General features: G+C 57.9%; 2 protein-coding genes across 2 annotated transcripts; one reads left to right on the forward strand and one right to left on the reverse strand.

Moving 5' to 3' along the window:
* Window positions 1-1,020: 1,020 nt before the first annotated feature.
* On the forward strand, window positions 1,021-3,471 carry LOC142411572 (acrosin-like). Its single transcript, XM_075505703.1, has 5 exons — window positions 1,021-1,109; window positions 1,425-1,625; window positions 1,963-2,228; window positions 2,508-2,653; window positions 3,139-3,471. The coding sequence occupies exons 1-5, from the start codon at window positions 1,039-1,041 to the stop codon at window positions 3,469-3,471; spliced, it is 1,017 nt and encodes a 338-aa protein (XP_075361818.1). The 5' UTR covers window positions 1,021-1,038.
* Window positions 3,472-6,892: 3,421 nt separating this feature from the next.
* ARSA (arylsulfatase A) lies at window positions 6,893-11,682 on the reverse strand. The gene is made up of 8 exons (XM_075504858.1): window positions 11,234-11,682; window positions 10,622-10,862; window positions 9,920-10,138; window positions 9,283-9,452; window positions 8,652-8,776; window positions 8,349-8,476; window positions 7,834-7,936; window positions 6,893-7,720 (listed from the first exon to the last, which is right to left on the reverse strand). The coding sequence occupies exons 1-8, from the start codon at window positions 11,461-11,463 to the stop codon at window positions 7,419-7,421; spliced, it is 1,518 nt and encodes a 505-aa protein (XP_075360973.1). The 5' UTR covers window positions 11,464-11,682; the 3' UTR covers window positions 6,893-7,418.
* Window positions 11,683-12,119: the final 437 nt, after the last annotated feature.

Consider the following 12,119-nt stretch of genomic DNA (forward strand, 5'->3'; position numbering starts at 1 on the left):
CACATGCTGCACACCAACACATATGCATGCACACACACAGACTACACACAAACACTGCATACCAACACACACTCGCATACACACACACCCCACACACACATGAACACACAGAGTAATGCACACAGTGCACATGCACGTCATGCACAGAGAGTGGAAGGCATGCACACCCGGCATGCACACGCACACTCACACACAGTGCATGCACGCACAGCCTGCATACACACAAAAGGCCTGCACACACTCTACCCTGTGAACGCGTACGTATGGTGTGCACGCTCACAGGCTCACCTCTACCACATGGCATATGTACAGTGTGCATCCACAGTGTGTGTACATAGATGTAGAGAGCACCCAGACACTGAGTGCACCCACACATAGTGCACACATGCTGCATGCGTACGCAGAGTGCACCACACAAACCGACGCACCAGCATGTGTGCACCCAGACGTGTGGATACATACAGTGGGTATGCTGGACTCGTCCCACTTGCGCATCACTGCTTGCGTGCCGCAGCTGTAACCAGATTGGCTCTTCAACACCCAAACATGTGCATACTGCCTGTAGTAGTTATGACCTCTAGTGTATGTTTTTTGGGAAGGACCTGGTGGCAAATGGCTGCAGAGAGCAGGGTGGCAGTGAACTTCCCAGAGGCTATGATGCCACACTTGTTTTTTTCCTGTTGGGTGTTAGCAGGCAGTGCTCGGAGCCAGGTGCCGCTGCCTGCCACGGGGCCTGCACACCCTCATCCCGCAAGCCGAGCATTCAGTGGGGGGTCTGTTGGGGGTGTCCGATCCCAGCTTCTGCCTCCCCTCCTGCTTGGAACCCCCCATGTTGTGTGTCATCCCCCCCGTCGGTCGTCCCGCCCCCTCGAGAGTCCACCATGCCCAGCACCTGGAACCAGTGACTCTGTGACATCAGTCCCGGGGCCAAAGGCACCACGGGCAACGCAAGCGCACGAGTAGTACCAGTACAGTCGGCTGCTGCACTGGTGGTGACAAGCCCTCGGTTCTTGCAGCTGCCGCGTGCCACTGGCAGCGATGAATTTGCTCCCCCTCCTCGTCCTGCTGGCCCTGTGCTGGCCTGCGCACGGCACATGGGACAACTGTGGGTAAGTGGCCCGAAGCTCTGGGAGGGAGCTTGGGCAATGCTTATGTGGTTCACTGGAGGGTGCCCGCTTGTCCCCTGTGGCCACACCACAGCTTCCCGAACCCCCCGTGGGAGCCGCAGTTCCTTGCCAGCACCCAGGCTGCCGGCACAACTGGTCTGTGGGGCTAAAGCAGAAACGGGGCAGAGGGACGCACGCCCCACCGAGTTCCCTGGCCCTGCTGTCCATGCAACACCTTGTGGGGAGGGAAGATGGCTGACCTTCAGCCTGAACAGCAGCAAGCCATCGAGCAGTACAGTAATGAGTTTCTGGTTACAGAGGGACCTGCGGGCTCCGGCCCATGGCTTCTCACCACGGCACGTTGCGCGTCGTGGGTGGCAGAGATGCCCAGCCAGGGGCCTGGCCCTGGATCGTCAGCGTCCAGGATCCCTGGGAAATGGGCATGAGGCATATATGCGGAGGGTCCCTCATCAGCCCACAGTGGGTCCTCACAGCAGCCCACTGCTTCATCAAGGCCAGGTGAGGAGACCAGGGAAGGGGGATATCCCCGCAACACTAGCAGGTGCCCTGTCCGCAGCACCACGTGCTACTGCCATCCCGCTTCCCTGCAGTACGCCCAGTGCCTGGGCACTCCAGAGCCCAGCTGAGAGACTGCTCAGGAGAAGGCTGGGCTCGTGCCACTGCATCCTAGCAGCCTCCAGCTCGACATTCCTTGTGCCTAAGGCATGCTAGGGCAGTCACACCCTCCGTAGCCCTGCTTTCCTCTCTCCCTTGTGAAGCAGAAGGCAGGGAACTGCTGGGCTGCTGCAGCACAGGGCTCCGCTCCCTCTGACCCCTCTCTCCATCTGCCTTCCAGGCACATCACGATGTGGCGCGTGGTGATCGGGGCCACCCAGTTGACTCAGCTGGGCCCTGAGGCCCAAGTGCGCAATATTAAGCGGCTACTGGTTCACAAACACTATAGTAGTATCTCGGAGAGGAACGACATTGCGTTGCTGGAATTGGACCGGCCTGTCCAGTGCAGCTACTACATACAGCTTGCCTGCGTGCCCGACGCCTCGCTGAGAGTGTCAGAGCTGACAACCTGCTACATCAGTGGTTGGGGTTCCACCACTGCAAGATGTGAGTTCCCAAAAAGTACTTGTGTCCTGAGTGCAAGCTTGGCACGCTGGGGAGACGGGTTGGGCTTCCTGACAGCAGAGGCGAAAGCCCGAGTCAGGCTGCGGGGACGTATGCCTAGAGAGAGATGGGCCTGACGCATTACCCAAAGCAAGGCAGAAGGGAAACACCGGTACAATGCCTTCAAGATGCAAAGCCGAGCCCTAGGGAAGGGCTTCACCCAGACAGGGGAGGAGAACTGGCAAGGAGCTGCTGGGTGTTAATTCCTTTCTGTGCTCACAGCTGGAGGATCAACTGATGTCCTGCAGGAGGCCAAGGTCCGCCTCATTGATGTCAACCTCTGTAACAGCAGCTGGTGGTATAGCGGGGCCATCCACACCCACAACTTGTGTGCTGGCTATCCGCAGGGTGGCATCGACACCTGCCAGGTAGGAGCGTGCTACAAGTCAGCCCCTAGCAGCGCAGGCAGCCCTGTCACAACCGCCCAAACATACCCCGGCGCGTGCTTTGCCTGGCAAGTCACCCTCCCACCTGGCCGGGTCCCCACCGCTGTTGGGGCTCACCTCCCCTTCCCCATCTGCAGGTCCTTGCCCAGTGCCCCTCTTGTCCCAGAGGCCTGGGACACTGCCCAGAAAGCCCATCCAGTGCTCTTGGCAGCCCATACGTTCAGATCCCAACTCTGGAACATCCGTCTTCCACACATCCAGGATCACTGTGCAGAGATGAAAGAGCGCGCCCTACCTTACAGGCCCACGACCCCCTCCCAGACAAGGTTCTGTAGGCTCCAGCACCTGAGCAGAGCCTTTCTGTGCAGTGAATACAGCTCTGGCAGGTGCTGTGAGAGAGAAGGAGCCAGCCATAGTGCTGACAGTGGCCACCCAACCATGCCTTCATCCTCTCTCCTCCGCTGCAGGGTGACAGCGGTGGTCCTCTCGTGTGCAAAGATAATAATGCTGACTACTTCTGGCTTGTTGGAGTGACCAGCTGGGGGAAAGGCTGTGCGAGACCAAACCAGCCCGGAGTCTACACCTCCACTCAGCACTTTTACGACTGGATCCTGACACAGATGAGACTGCACCCAGCTGTAACGGCTACTCCAACGCCACAGCCCGTCTTCACCTCAACCCCCTTTCAGAGGCCAACGCCAGTACCAACACAACCCTGCCCATTTCCACGCCAGAAGCTGGTGCAATTCTTTAATCTGCTGCAGGAGCTCCTGCAGGTCCTGAGGGGAAAAAAGGCTTGAGCAGCAGGATGAACAGGATCCAGTGCAGGCTGCAGTGGACCACGACCGTTTCCTTCCGAGGCAATGCCTGCTGACCCAAAGGCAGCCTCAGTGTCAAAGGCCTGCTCTGTCCTGCCCACGCTCCTCTGAGCGCACAGAGATGCTGAAGTTGACTTTGTTCTTGAAATAAAGTTGCCAGTTTTCACAGCTAACCATGCTTCAGTCCAGTTCAGTCTCCCGTGCAAGGCAAGGGCTTCCATGCCCGGCACCTGCAAAATGAGGCTGCAGGCCGTCAAGTAGGGCACAAAGGGAAAGAGTCACTCAAAAGGGCTGAAACCGTGCCTGGTCAGAGAGGAGGGTGCTCAGAGCCACCATGGGATGGAGAAGACTGGCACATTGAGGCTAGAGAGAGGATAGAAAAAAATTATGTGCCGTGCAGACAGCTTTGGGGGTATGCATTAAGGGACACAAGCTGATGATTAGGGCCTGGCATAAGCCTTAGTTACCTGAACAGACCGTGGGAAACTCCTGAGCATGACAAGAGAAATTGCTGACCATAGCAAACAGAGTGAGAAGCTGACAGGAGTTACAGTGCCATGAGGAAGAGCCAGACTTCACAGGTAGTTAAGGGGGATTGATGCGAGAAGTGGCCATACTTCACAGGTAATTGAAGGAAGAGTTGGAGTCATTTTGGGGAGAGGAATCTGGCAGGGACAACAGTACCCAGGAAACCGCATCAGTAATGCCATGGAAGTCCAAGGTGACGTAGCTAACAGCACCTGAAACACCAAATCCGTTCACAGATGTGGCAAACCTGGGAGGGAGGGGGAAAAAATACCCAGGGGTAGGTCCCTTGTTTGGGAGGAGACAAGGGCGGAGAAAGGGAGGAGTCAAGGAAGATGAGGGGAACGTACAAGCATGGAAAATAGGGAGAGGGGCGGATCAAGGAGCCAGTCACACATAAGCAAACTGCTGGTTGGTTTGCTTGTTTGACTGAGCCCTGCACCTAATCACCACAGTCCGTCCTACCTTCTTTTTGAGAGCGATTCCAAATCCTTTTCTGTGTGGCCACGCTCTGTGTACCCGGTGGGGGGGGCGGGTCCAGAGGCCTGGCTGCTGGCAATGGCAGAAGGGAACACAGGTGATAGGAAGCCAGCAGTTGGAAACACCGAGTGTCTAGGGCCAGCGACTGGCGGGAGTGGTGTGCATGTGCAGTTCACTAGTGAACTTGAAGCTGGACTAGCTCACGAGCAGGAGGAGACACAAATCTGGAAAGACCCAAGGTCTGTGCCAGTTACTGGGTAAGTAGGTTGACATCCAGCCACGGATTTTAATTGAACTTAATTCCCATGCTAATGTTTAAGGGATCCATTGACATGCTGTGCTTGTAAATCTAGGGAGTGATGTGTGTGTATGTTTCACTACTGAACATCAGTCCTGATCAGCTGGAGAGGAAGACAAAGACTGGCTTGTGCTTTTTGTGTTAAGTGGGTGCTGGTAAAGGTACTGCTCTATCTATATTAATCTCTTTTGCCATTCATGCTAGTGAAGTATGTGTGCATGTTCTTGAATGTGATCTGGCTCTTTGGAAGATAAACTAAGTCTCTTGGACCTGCGCCTGGGAACAGCAGTCACGTCCTTTGGACTGAGACGGGAGAAACCTCCTGGGAATGAGAGTCCTCCCAATTCAGCTCCAGCTCTTCTGCAAGGAGACGTTCTCTGGGAGGAACATGGACTGGATACAGCGTGCACAGAGCCCACACACACGCACACATGCACACGCACACAGCATGCACAGAGTACACGCACAAAAATGCTGCGTGCACACATACTGCATTCACGCACAGGGTGCATGTGCACACAGGGTGCATGGAGACACACATGGGGTACAAAGAGAAGGTGCAACACACACCCAGAGTGTGTGCACACCCATACTCCAAAACACACATCTTGAACACAGAGCGCAATGCGCAGTGTTCACATACAGAGTGCATGCACACCCATACACACACAAGTGTGCGCACGCACACGCAAAACATACACAGGCACTGCATGCACACCCTACAGTATGCATGCATGCAGAATGCACCCATCCCCACAGCCCGCATGCATGCACACAATGTGCACCCACCCATCTGCCCACAGGCATGCTCACAGCATACAGCCAGTGATGCATGCACACGTAGAATGCACCTCCTACGGGTGCACATGCAAACTCACTTGTCCATGCATGCACACATGCATGTCCATGCACACATACGCATACGCAGGCATACACCCATGCACACACACAGAGGAAAGTGTTGCACCCACACAAACATACAGCCCATTAACACCCCACATGCTCATGAGCCACTCACATGGACGCAGCCTATCACACCCACCCCCTTGCCTGTTCCCACCTGTGCCTGGCCCGCACATGTCTTTCAGCGTGTGCTCCCACAGCACTGCAGCAGTCACTTGGGCCTTTCTTTCCACGCCTGGCCGCGTGGACACTGTTCATCCGTGTGTCCTACCTCTGCCTGCTGGCGCCTGTGTGGGTTGAGGCAGTCACGCCATGCCTTGCTCAGTTTCCTGCAGCCGAGTTACCTGCGCACAGCGTACATGGTCCCACACCTCCTGCCCTGTTCCTTGTCTGGTCTCTGAAACCCTGTCCCCTGTCCCCACGCCATGCCCCCCCCCCCCTCCCCAAGCTCAGAGCCCCAGCTGTTCTCCTCTCAGTGTCCTGACTGCCAGCCCCCAGCACCCTGATCGCTGTAGCCAGGCACTGCCTGGCAAGCACTGCCATGCCCTATGAGCAAAGTGGGCTCCATGAATTACGTAGCAGTTTCACCTCCTGCTGCAGTACCGGCCTCCTCTCTCTGCCTCTTGTCCCTGAATAATTGATGGCAGCAAGCACAGCAGCAGCAGCAGCCCCAGCATCCTTCTTGTGCCAGGGGCTTGGCCGTTAGGAGGCATGGGGCTAGGCACACAGGAATGCCAGGGGCTACGGGGACAGTCTGAACTATGGAGGACAGGGAGCAATGGAAAGCAGAGTTCACTGGCACATTAGAAAGTGGTTGGAAAAGTGGGATGGGTCTTAAGAAACGCTGACTAGTAATAACAGGAAAATCCAGAACAGATGGATTATGCAGACTGGATGCAAAACACAGGCACATCTACACGAGACCATCCAGACTAGGACATTAGCCAGCCTTACCCCTGCTTTGTCTTTGGGCTCAAACTCCTCACCTCTGCCTGCTGTGAGGTTAATCCTAGACCACCGCCAGTGTGCCTGTGCTTGTACACCATCTCTGGTCTTGCTTTAATCTCATTTTGGATAAACTGAACAAATGGAGGTCTTCAGGACATTAGACCTCAATTCCTTTCTGTGCCTGTCTTCCAAGCTTTCTCCGGTTTCCAAAAGCAGACATAGCAATAGGGTACAGCCTATTTGTCCCCTCTGCATTAGCTGCAGAAGTCCTGCCTCTGAAGCTGCCAGGACCATCCATCCCACCCTCCTCTTGCTGTGCTCTTGGCCCCTGGCAAGTGATGGTGCTGCAGCTCCCAGCTCTGTTCCCACCCAGAGGTGCACAGCATGTCTCCAGCCAAGTTGGGATCTCTGCACACTGGGGCATGCCCTTTGCTTCATCTTTATCATGGTTTGAAAGGAGCTGTTCTGGCTCTGGAGATGATGCTGTATCATGGTCCCTCCCTGAACAAGTCAGGGTTTCTGTCAAGAGGCCTCAGCTTGAATGTCCAACACAGAGCACAGGGTCCACTGACCTGCACTCCTGGCAGGGTTGGCAATCTCCCCAAACCCACAGTTTGCTACCCCAGTACTCCATTAGTCAGAGGTGTCACCGAGCCAAAGCTGCAGGGTAGCTCTAAGGCTGAGCTTGGTTAGTTGGGGCCCGGGGGGGAGGGTCTGGTGGGTTTAGGATAGGGTTCCAGTGTGGAGCAACTGAAGGGGCTGCAGCAGCAAGAGGCTAGGAGCAGTGGCAGCAGGAAGGCTTAGGAGTGCAGTTTGGTACGCAGCAGGGCTGCAGGGCAGGATCCCCGCCCTTCCTGATCTGGCTTTCCCCAAACTCCATGCGCTGTTCAAAAAGCACTTTCTGCAGTTTGATCTCCTTCAGGACTTGCAGAACCTCTGGCCCCGCGCCGCTCTGCAACAGATCATAGTTCTCGGCTGGGTCTGACTCCAGGTCAAAGAGCAGTGGAGGCAAGTGAGGGGTCAGTGGGGTCAGCCCGTGGCAGGCCTGGTCTGGAGTCGTATCACTGTGAAAGGAACCTGCAACAGAAACCCCCTGGTGTAGCTCAGTTTCTTCTCTTTGAGCTTTGGACAGCAAAACTGCACAGGACTTCACATAGCTGTCCGTGCAGAGGAGCGGAGGCAGCACTAACCTTGCGTGAAGTAATGGGCCTTGTACTTCCCAAGCCTGACAGCAAAAGGGCCGTGCAGTGGATCAGGAGATGGCGGGTAGAAGAACATCATCTGACGGGGACTCTGGGGGAAGCAGCAGAGCTAAGCTCACCTGTACAGCCACAAGGCTGAAGAAGAGCTTGGAACAGGACCAGGCAGAGAGTCACACAGGAGCCCCGATACTACAGCCAGAAAGTGGCCAGAGAGCAGGGGAGCTGACGAGCAGCAGCATCCTGTTTGCTCTCTACTCAAAGCTACCAGGGCTCTGTCCATCCACTGCAGCCATGGGGGTTTGGCTTGACAACATGTTGCAGGTGTTAAAGCAGAGCAGCCTGGGGAAGCCCAGGAACTCCATGGCACAACCCAGGCCAGACAAAAGGTCCCAGCTCATGGATCTCCCCTGACCCCCAGCTGGTTCTACTCATCAGGCACACAGCTCCAGCCCCACACCCAGCCTTCACGCACAATGCCAGCCGAACCAGCCCACAGGACTTACCTTTCCTGACCCAAACAGCACTGGACTCAGGTCATAGCCATCCAGGGCAACTTTGGGAAGAGCTGCTCCAGCCAGGGTAGTCAGGGTTGGCAGGATGTCCAGCGTGCTTGCCAGCTCATGCGTCACTCCTGTCACCCACCACAGCAAGGCACAAGGAAAGGTTCAAGCACCTGATCCCACTCCCATTCCTGCCATCCTCACTTCTCTCCTGGCCTCTGCTTGTCCTGGGGCAGCCGAGCTGCCATGACACCCCTGCCTTGGCTGGCATGAGATACAAATGGCACAAGCAGTGCCAAGTCTCACCTGGAGTGATATGGCCTGGCCAATAAGCCACTGCTGGTTCCCGCATGCCACCTTCGTATGTTGTGCCCTTCCCACACTTCAGAAGGCCAGAGCTGCCTCCACGTGCCATCCGCATGGTGGAGGGGCTGTGAGAGAGAAGAACCACCTACCACCAGTTTCACAGGTTCACAGTACTCCTTCCCTGATGCTGCCAAGGGGGTCATGACAAGAGAGACATGGTGCCAGCGAGTGACACTGCCACTCTTCTCAGCCTTGTGAGGCAGGAGGCATGGGGCAGGTGAAGAAGCCAAGGTGTGCAAGATGCCTAAGCAAGGCACCAGAGACCAATGCCACCAACACACGAAGGGAATCGGGGTATATTTGGGCTGCCGCACGCTCCTGGCCCGAAGCCTGTGAGGTTTCTGCCCACGAGGAGGGGCACAGCTGAGTCACAGCAAGAAGGAGATCATGCACTGGGTCCTCTCCAGAGCAGCGTCCACCTCTTGCCTCACTTCAGGTCACTGGGGTCTCACCTGGCAATGCCACTCCACATCCCTTTTGCCCCAGCCAACCAATGCCTCATTCCAGTTCCCCCATGCCATGGCAGCAAAATCTGGTCAGTGACGAAGTCCCCCCTGCTGAGCTCACTCACCCGTTGTCAGAGGTGAAAAACACCAAGGTTGTGTTTGCAAGACCATTTTCCTGCAGTGCCTGCAGCAGCTGTCCCACCGAGCCATCAAACTCCAAGAGTGCATCACCAAATGGCCCACGCCGTGACTGCCCTGCATACTCCTGGCTTGCAAATTGGGGGTAGTGTGTATGCTGGAGAAAGGGCAGAGAAGACTGCTACGCAAACTCCCCCCGAGCTGCATCTGGTTCCCAGTTCACCCAGGGACAGTGAGCACCCCACCTAGGACATGGAGATATGTGACCATACCCATGAGAGGAGGCTTGTCCCCAAGCTTCAGACACTTCTCTCAGAACTGGCATAAAGGAGCTGAGCCCCAGGAGAGGATGTGGAGCCCCAGAGTGGGAAGTTTTCTCGGGTGGACTCCTGGCCCAGAGAAGCGGGCAGAGCTCCAGAAAGAAGCAGCCCAAGAACATTATCAGAACAGTGCTGCCACAAGACCTGGGCATGGGAACAGCAACCCCAGGTCATCCAGGGGCAGGTACTGACTGCTCAGCACAGTCCTGGGGCAGCAGGAGCCGAGATGCTTCCCTGCTCTCCCCACAGGACAAAGGCTCCCTTCCCCACCCTTGGGCCCGGAGCAGCCCTCCCCCTCTCCTACGTGGGAGGCATAGTAGAGCAGGAAGGGGAGGCCTCGTCGGGCACAGTCAGCGATGAAGTCCCGGGAGAATTTGTTGTAGAGCGGCACCAGATCAGGGAAGGAGACGGGCTGCTGCATGATGCTCCGGTTCCAGAGCAGTGGGACTGGCACTAAGCCTTGGTCACAAGTCCCAAAACACTTGATGTCAGGTGGGAAGCAGGTGAGATTCTGGCAGGGGCCCTGGAGAGAACAAATAACACTTTGTCTTTTACCTGCATTGCAGGACAGTGAGGGGAGGGGAGTAAAGGGTCTCACAGCATCCCACCACCAGCTCCTACAGGCACCCTTTGGGCAGCCACTCGCAGAAGCCCAGGGGTCTGCACCCACTCTAGAACTGTCCAAGGACCATGCTGCCCCAACATCATTTTCTCCTGGCAGCAGTTCAGATGTTTTTTTGTAGCCCAGAAGCTGACCCTCTGTCCCTTAACAGAGGGCGTATGTCCCCATGCGCAACAGCCACCCATGTTCTGCAAAACTGCTGTATCATACGAGCACCTCAGAGATGGGCTTTCCCCACCAGCATCCATCTCCCCGACCTGCAGCCACCCACGCCCATCTGCCCAGACAAGCACTAACCCAGCCTATGTACTCTCAAGCAAGCTTCATTTGCCACTCTCCCCAGCCAGCCCCAGGACACCCTTCAGGGCTTGGCAGGCCTCTCACCTGGTCATGGGAGTAGGGCACCCCCAAGAAGTGGTCAAAGCCCTGGTGGATGGGCAGGAAGGAGCCATTAATCCCCAGGCCAAGGTGCCACTTGCCAACCATGGCTGTGGCATAGCCCTCAGCCTTCAGCACCTCTGCAATGGTGACCTCAGACAGCGGCAGGCCTCCCCGCGAGTCTGGGTTGAACACACCGGGGTAAACCCCAGAGCGCATCTGGAAACGGCCGGTCAGCAGGGCTGCCCTACAGGTGAGAGTTGAAAGAGAGAGGAGACTGGTATCACACTGGACGCAGTGCAGGTCGTGGCGCTCAGCCTCTGCAGAGGGTGCCCTCTGCAGAGGTTGAGCATTCCTTGGGACCTGGCAGCTTGGCTCCCCAGTCTCACGGCTGCCACTGCCACCTCCCCTGTCTGCTGGGACATGCAGTCGGTCCTCTCACAGAGCAGACGGACCTCCGGGCCTTCTGGGACACAGCAGGTTTATCAACCACCCGTTCCTCCCAGCACTGCAGCTCCCTAGCTGGATGCCAAGCCTTGTCTCTACACGTCCTCCATCCCCGCCTCGGGGCCCCGCAGCAGTCGCCAGCCAGCGGGCCGGGAGCAGCGGGGTACGTACCGGGACGGGCTGCACACTGGGGAGCTGCTGTAGAAGTTGGTGAACCGCAGTCCTCGGGAAGCCATCCGGTCCAGGTTGGGCGTGGCAGAAGAAGGGTGCCCGTAGCTCCCCAGGTCCCCGAAGCCCAAGTCGTCCGCCAGCAACAGCACGAAGCTGGGGGGGCCGCCGGCCGCTCCGCGCAAGGCCAGCAGCACCAGGGCCCACGGCAGGCCTCGGCCCCACGGCCCCATGGCGCTGCCGCCCGGGGAGGCCCCGCGGCCCGCCGATACGCGCGCTCAGCACAGGGTACAGCGCTGCCCTCCCGCGGTGCGGCGCGGTGCGGCGCGGTGCGGCGCGGCGCGAGCCCGGCGCGGCGGCAGCAGCGGCACCTCCGCAGGACCCGCAGCCCCGTCACGGAACCAGCCGGGCAGCGCAGGCAACTCCCCGATCGGCAGAGCCGAACCACGCCGCGCCGCCGTCGGCGACCACCTGACCCGCGCGAGCAGCCACGTGACCCGGCACCGCCGCGGGGCATGCCGGGAATTGTAGTCCGTCCCGGGGCCGAACGTCAATCAAAGGGGCCGCGCCGGGTCCTACCTCGCGGCGGTGTCGGTCCCTCGCAGCTGCCTCCCGGACCGCCGTGCCCGGTGCAGGCGGCTTCCTGGGACCCGGCCCCTGGGTGCTGCGGTCGAGGGTAGTTTATTAACAACAGGGGTTTCCTACAGAACCGCCCTCAGCGTTGCCCAGGTTTGGGGGCTGCGGACTCAGCCCGTGTGTCCAGCCTCTGGTCTCCGGGGGAAAAGGCCTCACGGCCACCGGCACCCCAGCCTGCTGCCAGCCGCACCGGGGCTGAGGCCGGGAAGCCATGAGGCTGTCCTGGGAGGAGACGGGCACCTCAGCCCGTGTG

This window comes from Mycteria americana, chromosome 1 (genome assembly GCF_035582795.1).
Source record: "Mycteria americana isolate JAX WOST 10 ecotype Jacksonville Zoo and Gardens chromosome 1, USCA_MyAme_1.0, whole genome shotgun sequence".
Taxonomy (NCBI): domain Eukaryota; kingdom Metazoa; phylum Chordata; class Aves; order Ciconiiformes; family Ciconiidae; genus Mycteria; species Mycteria americana.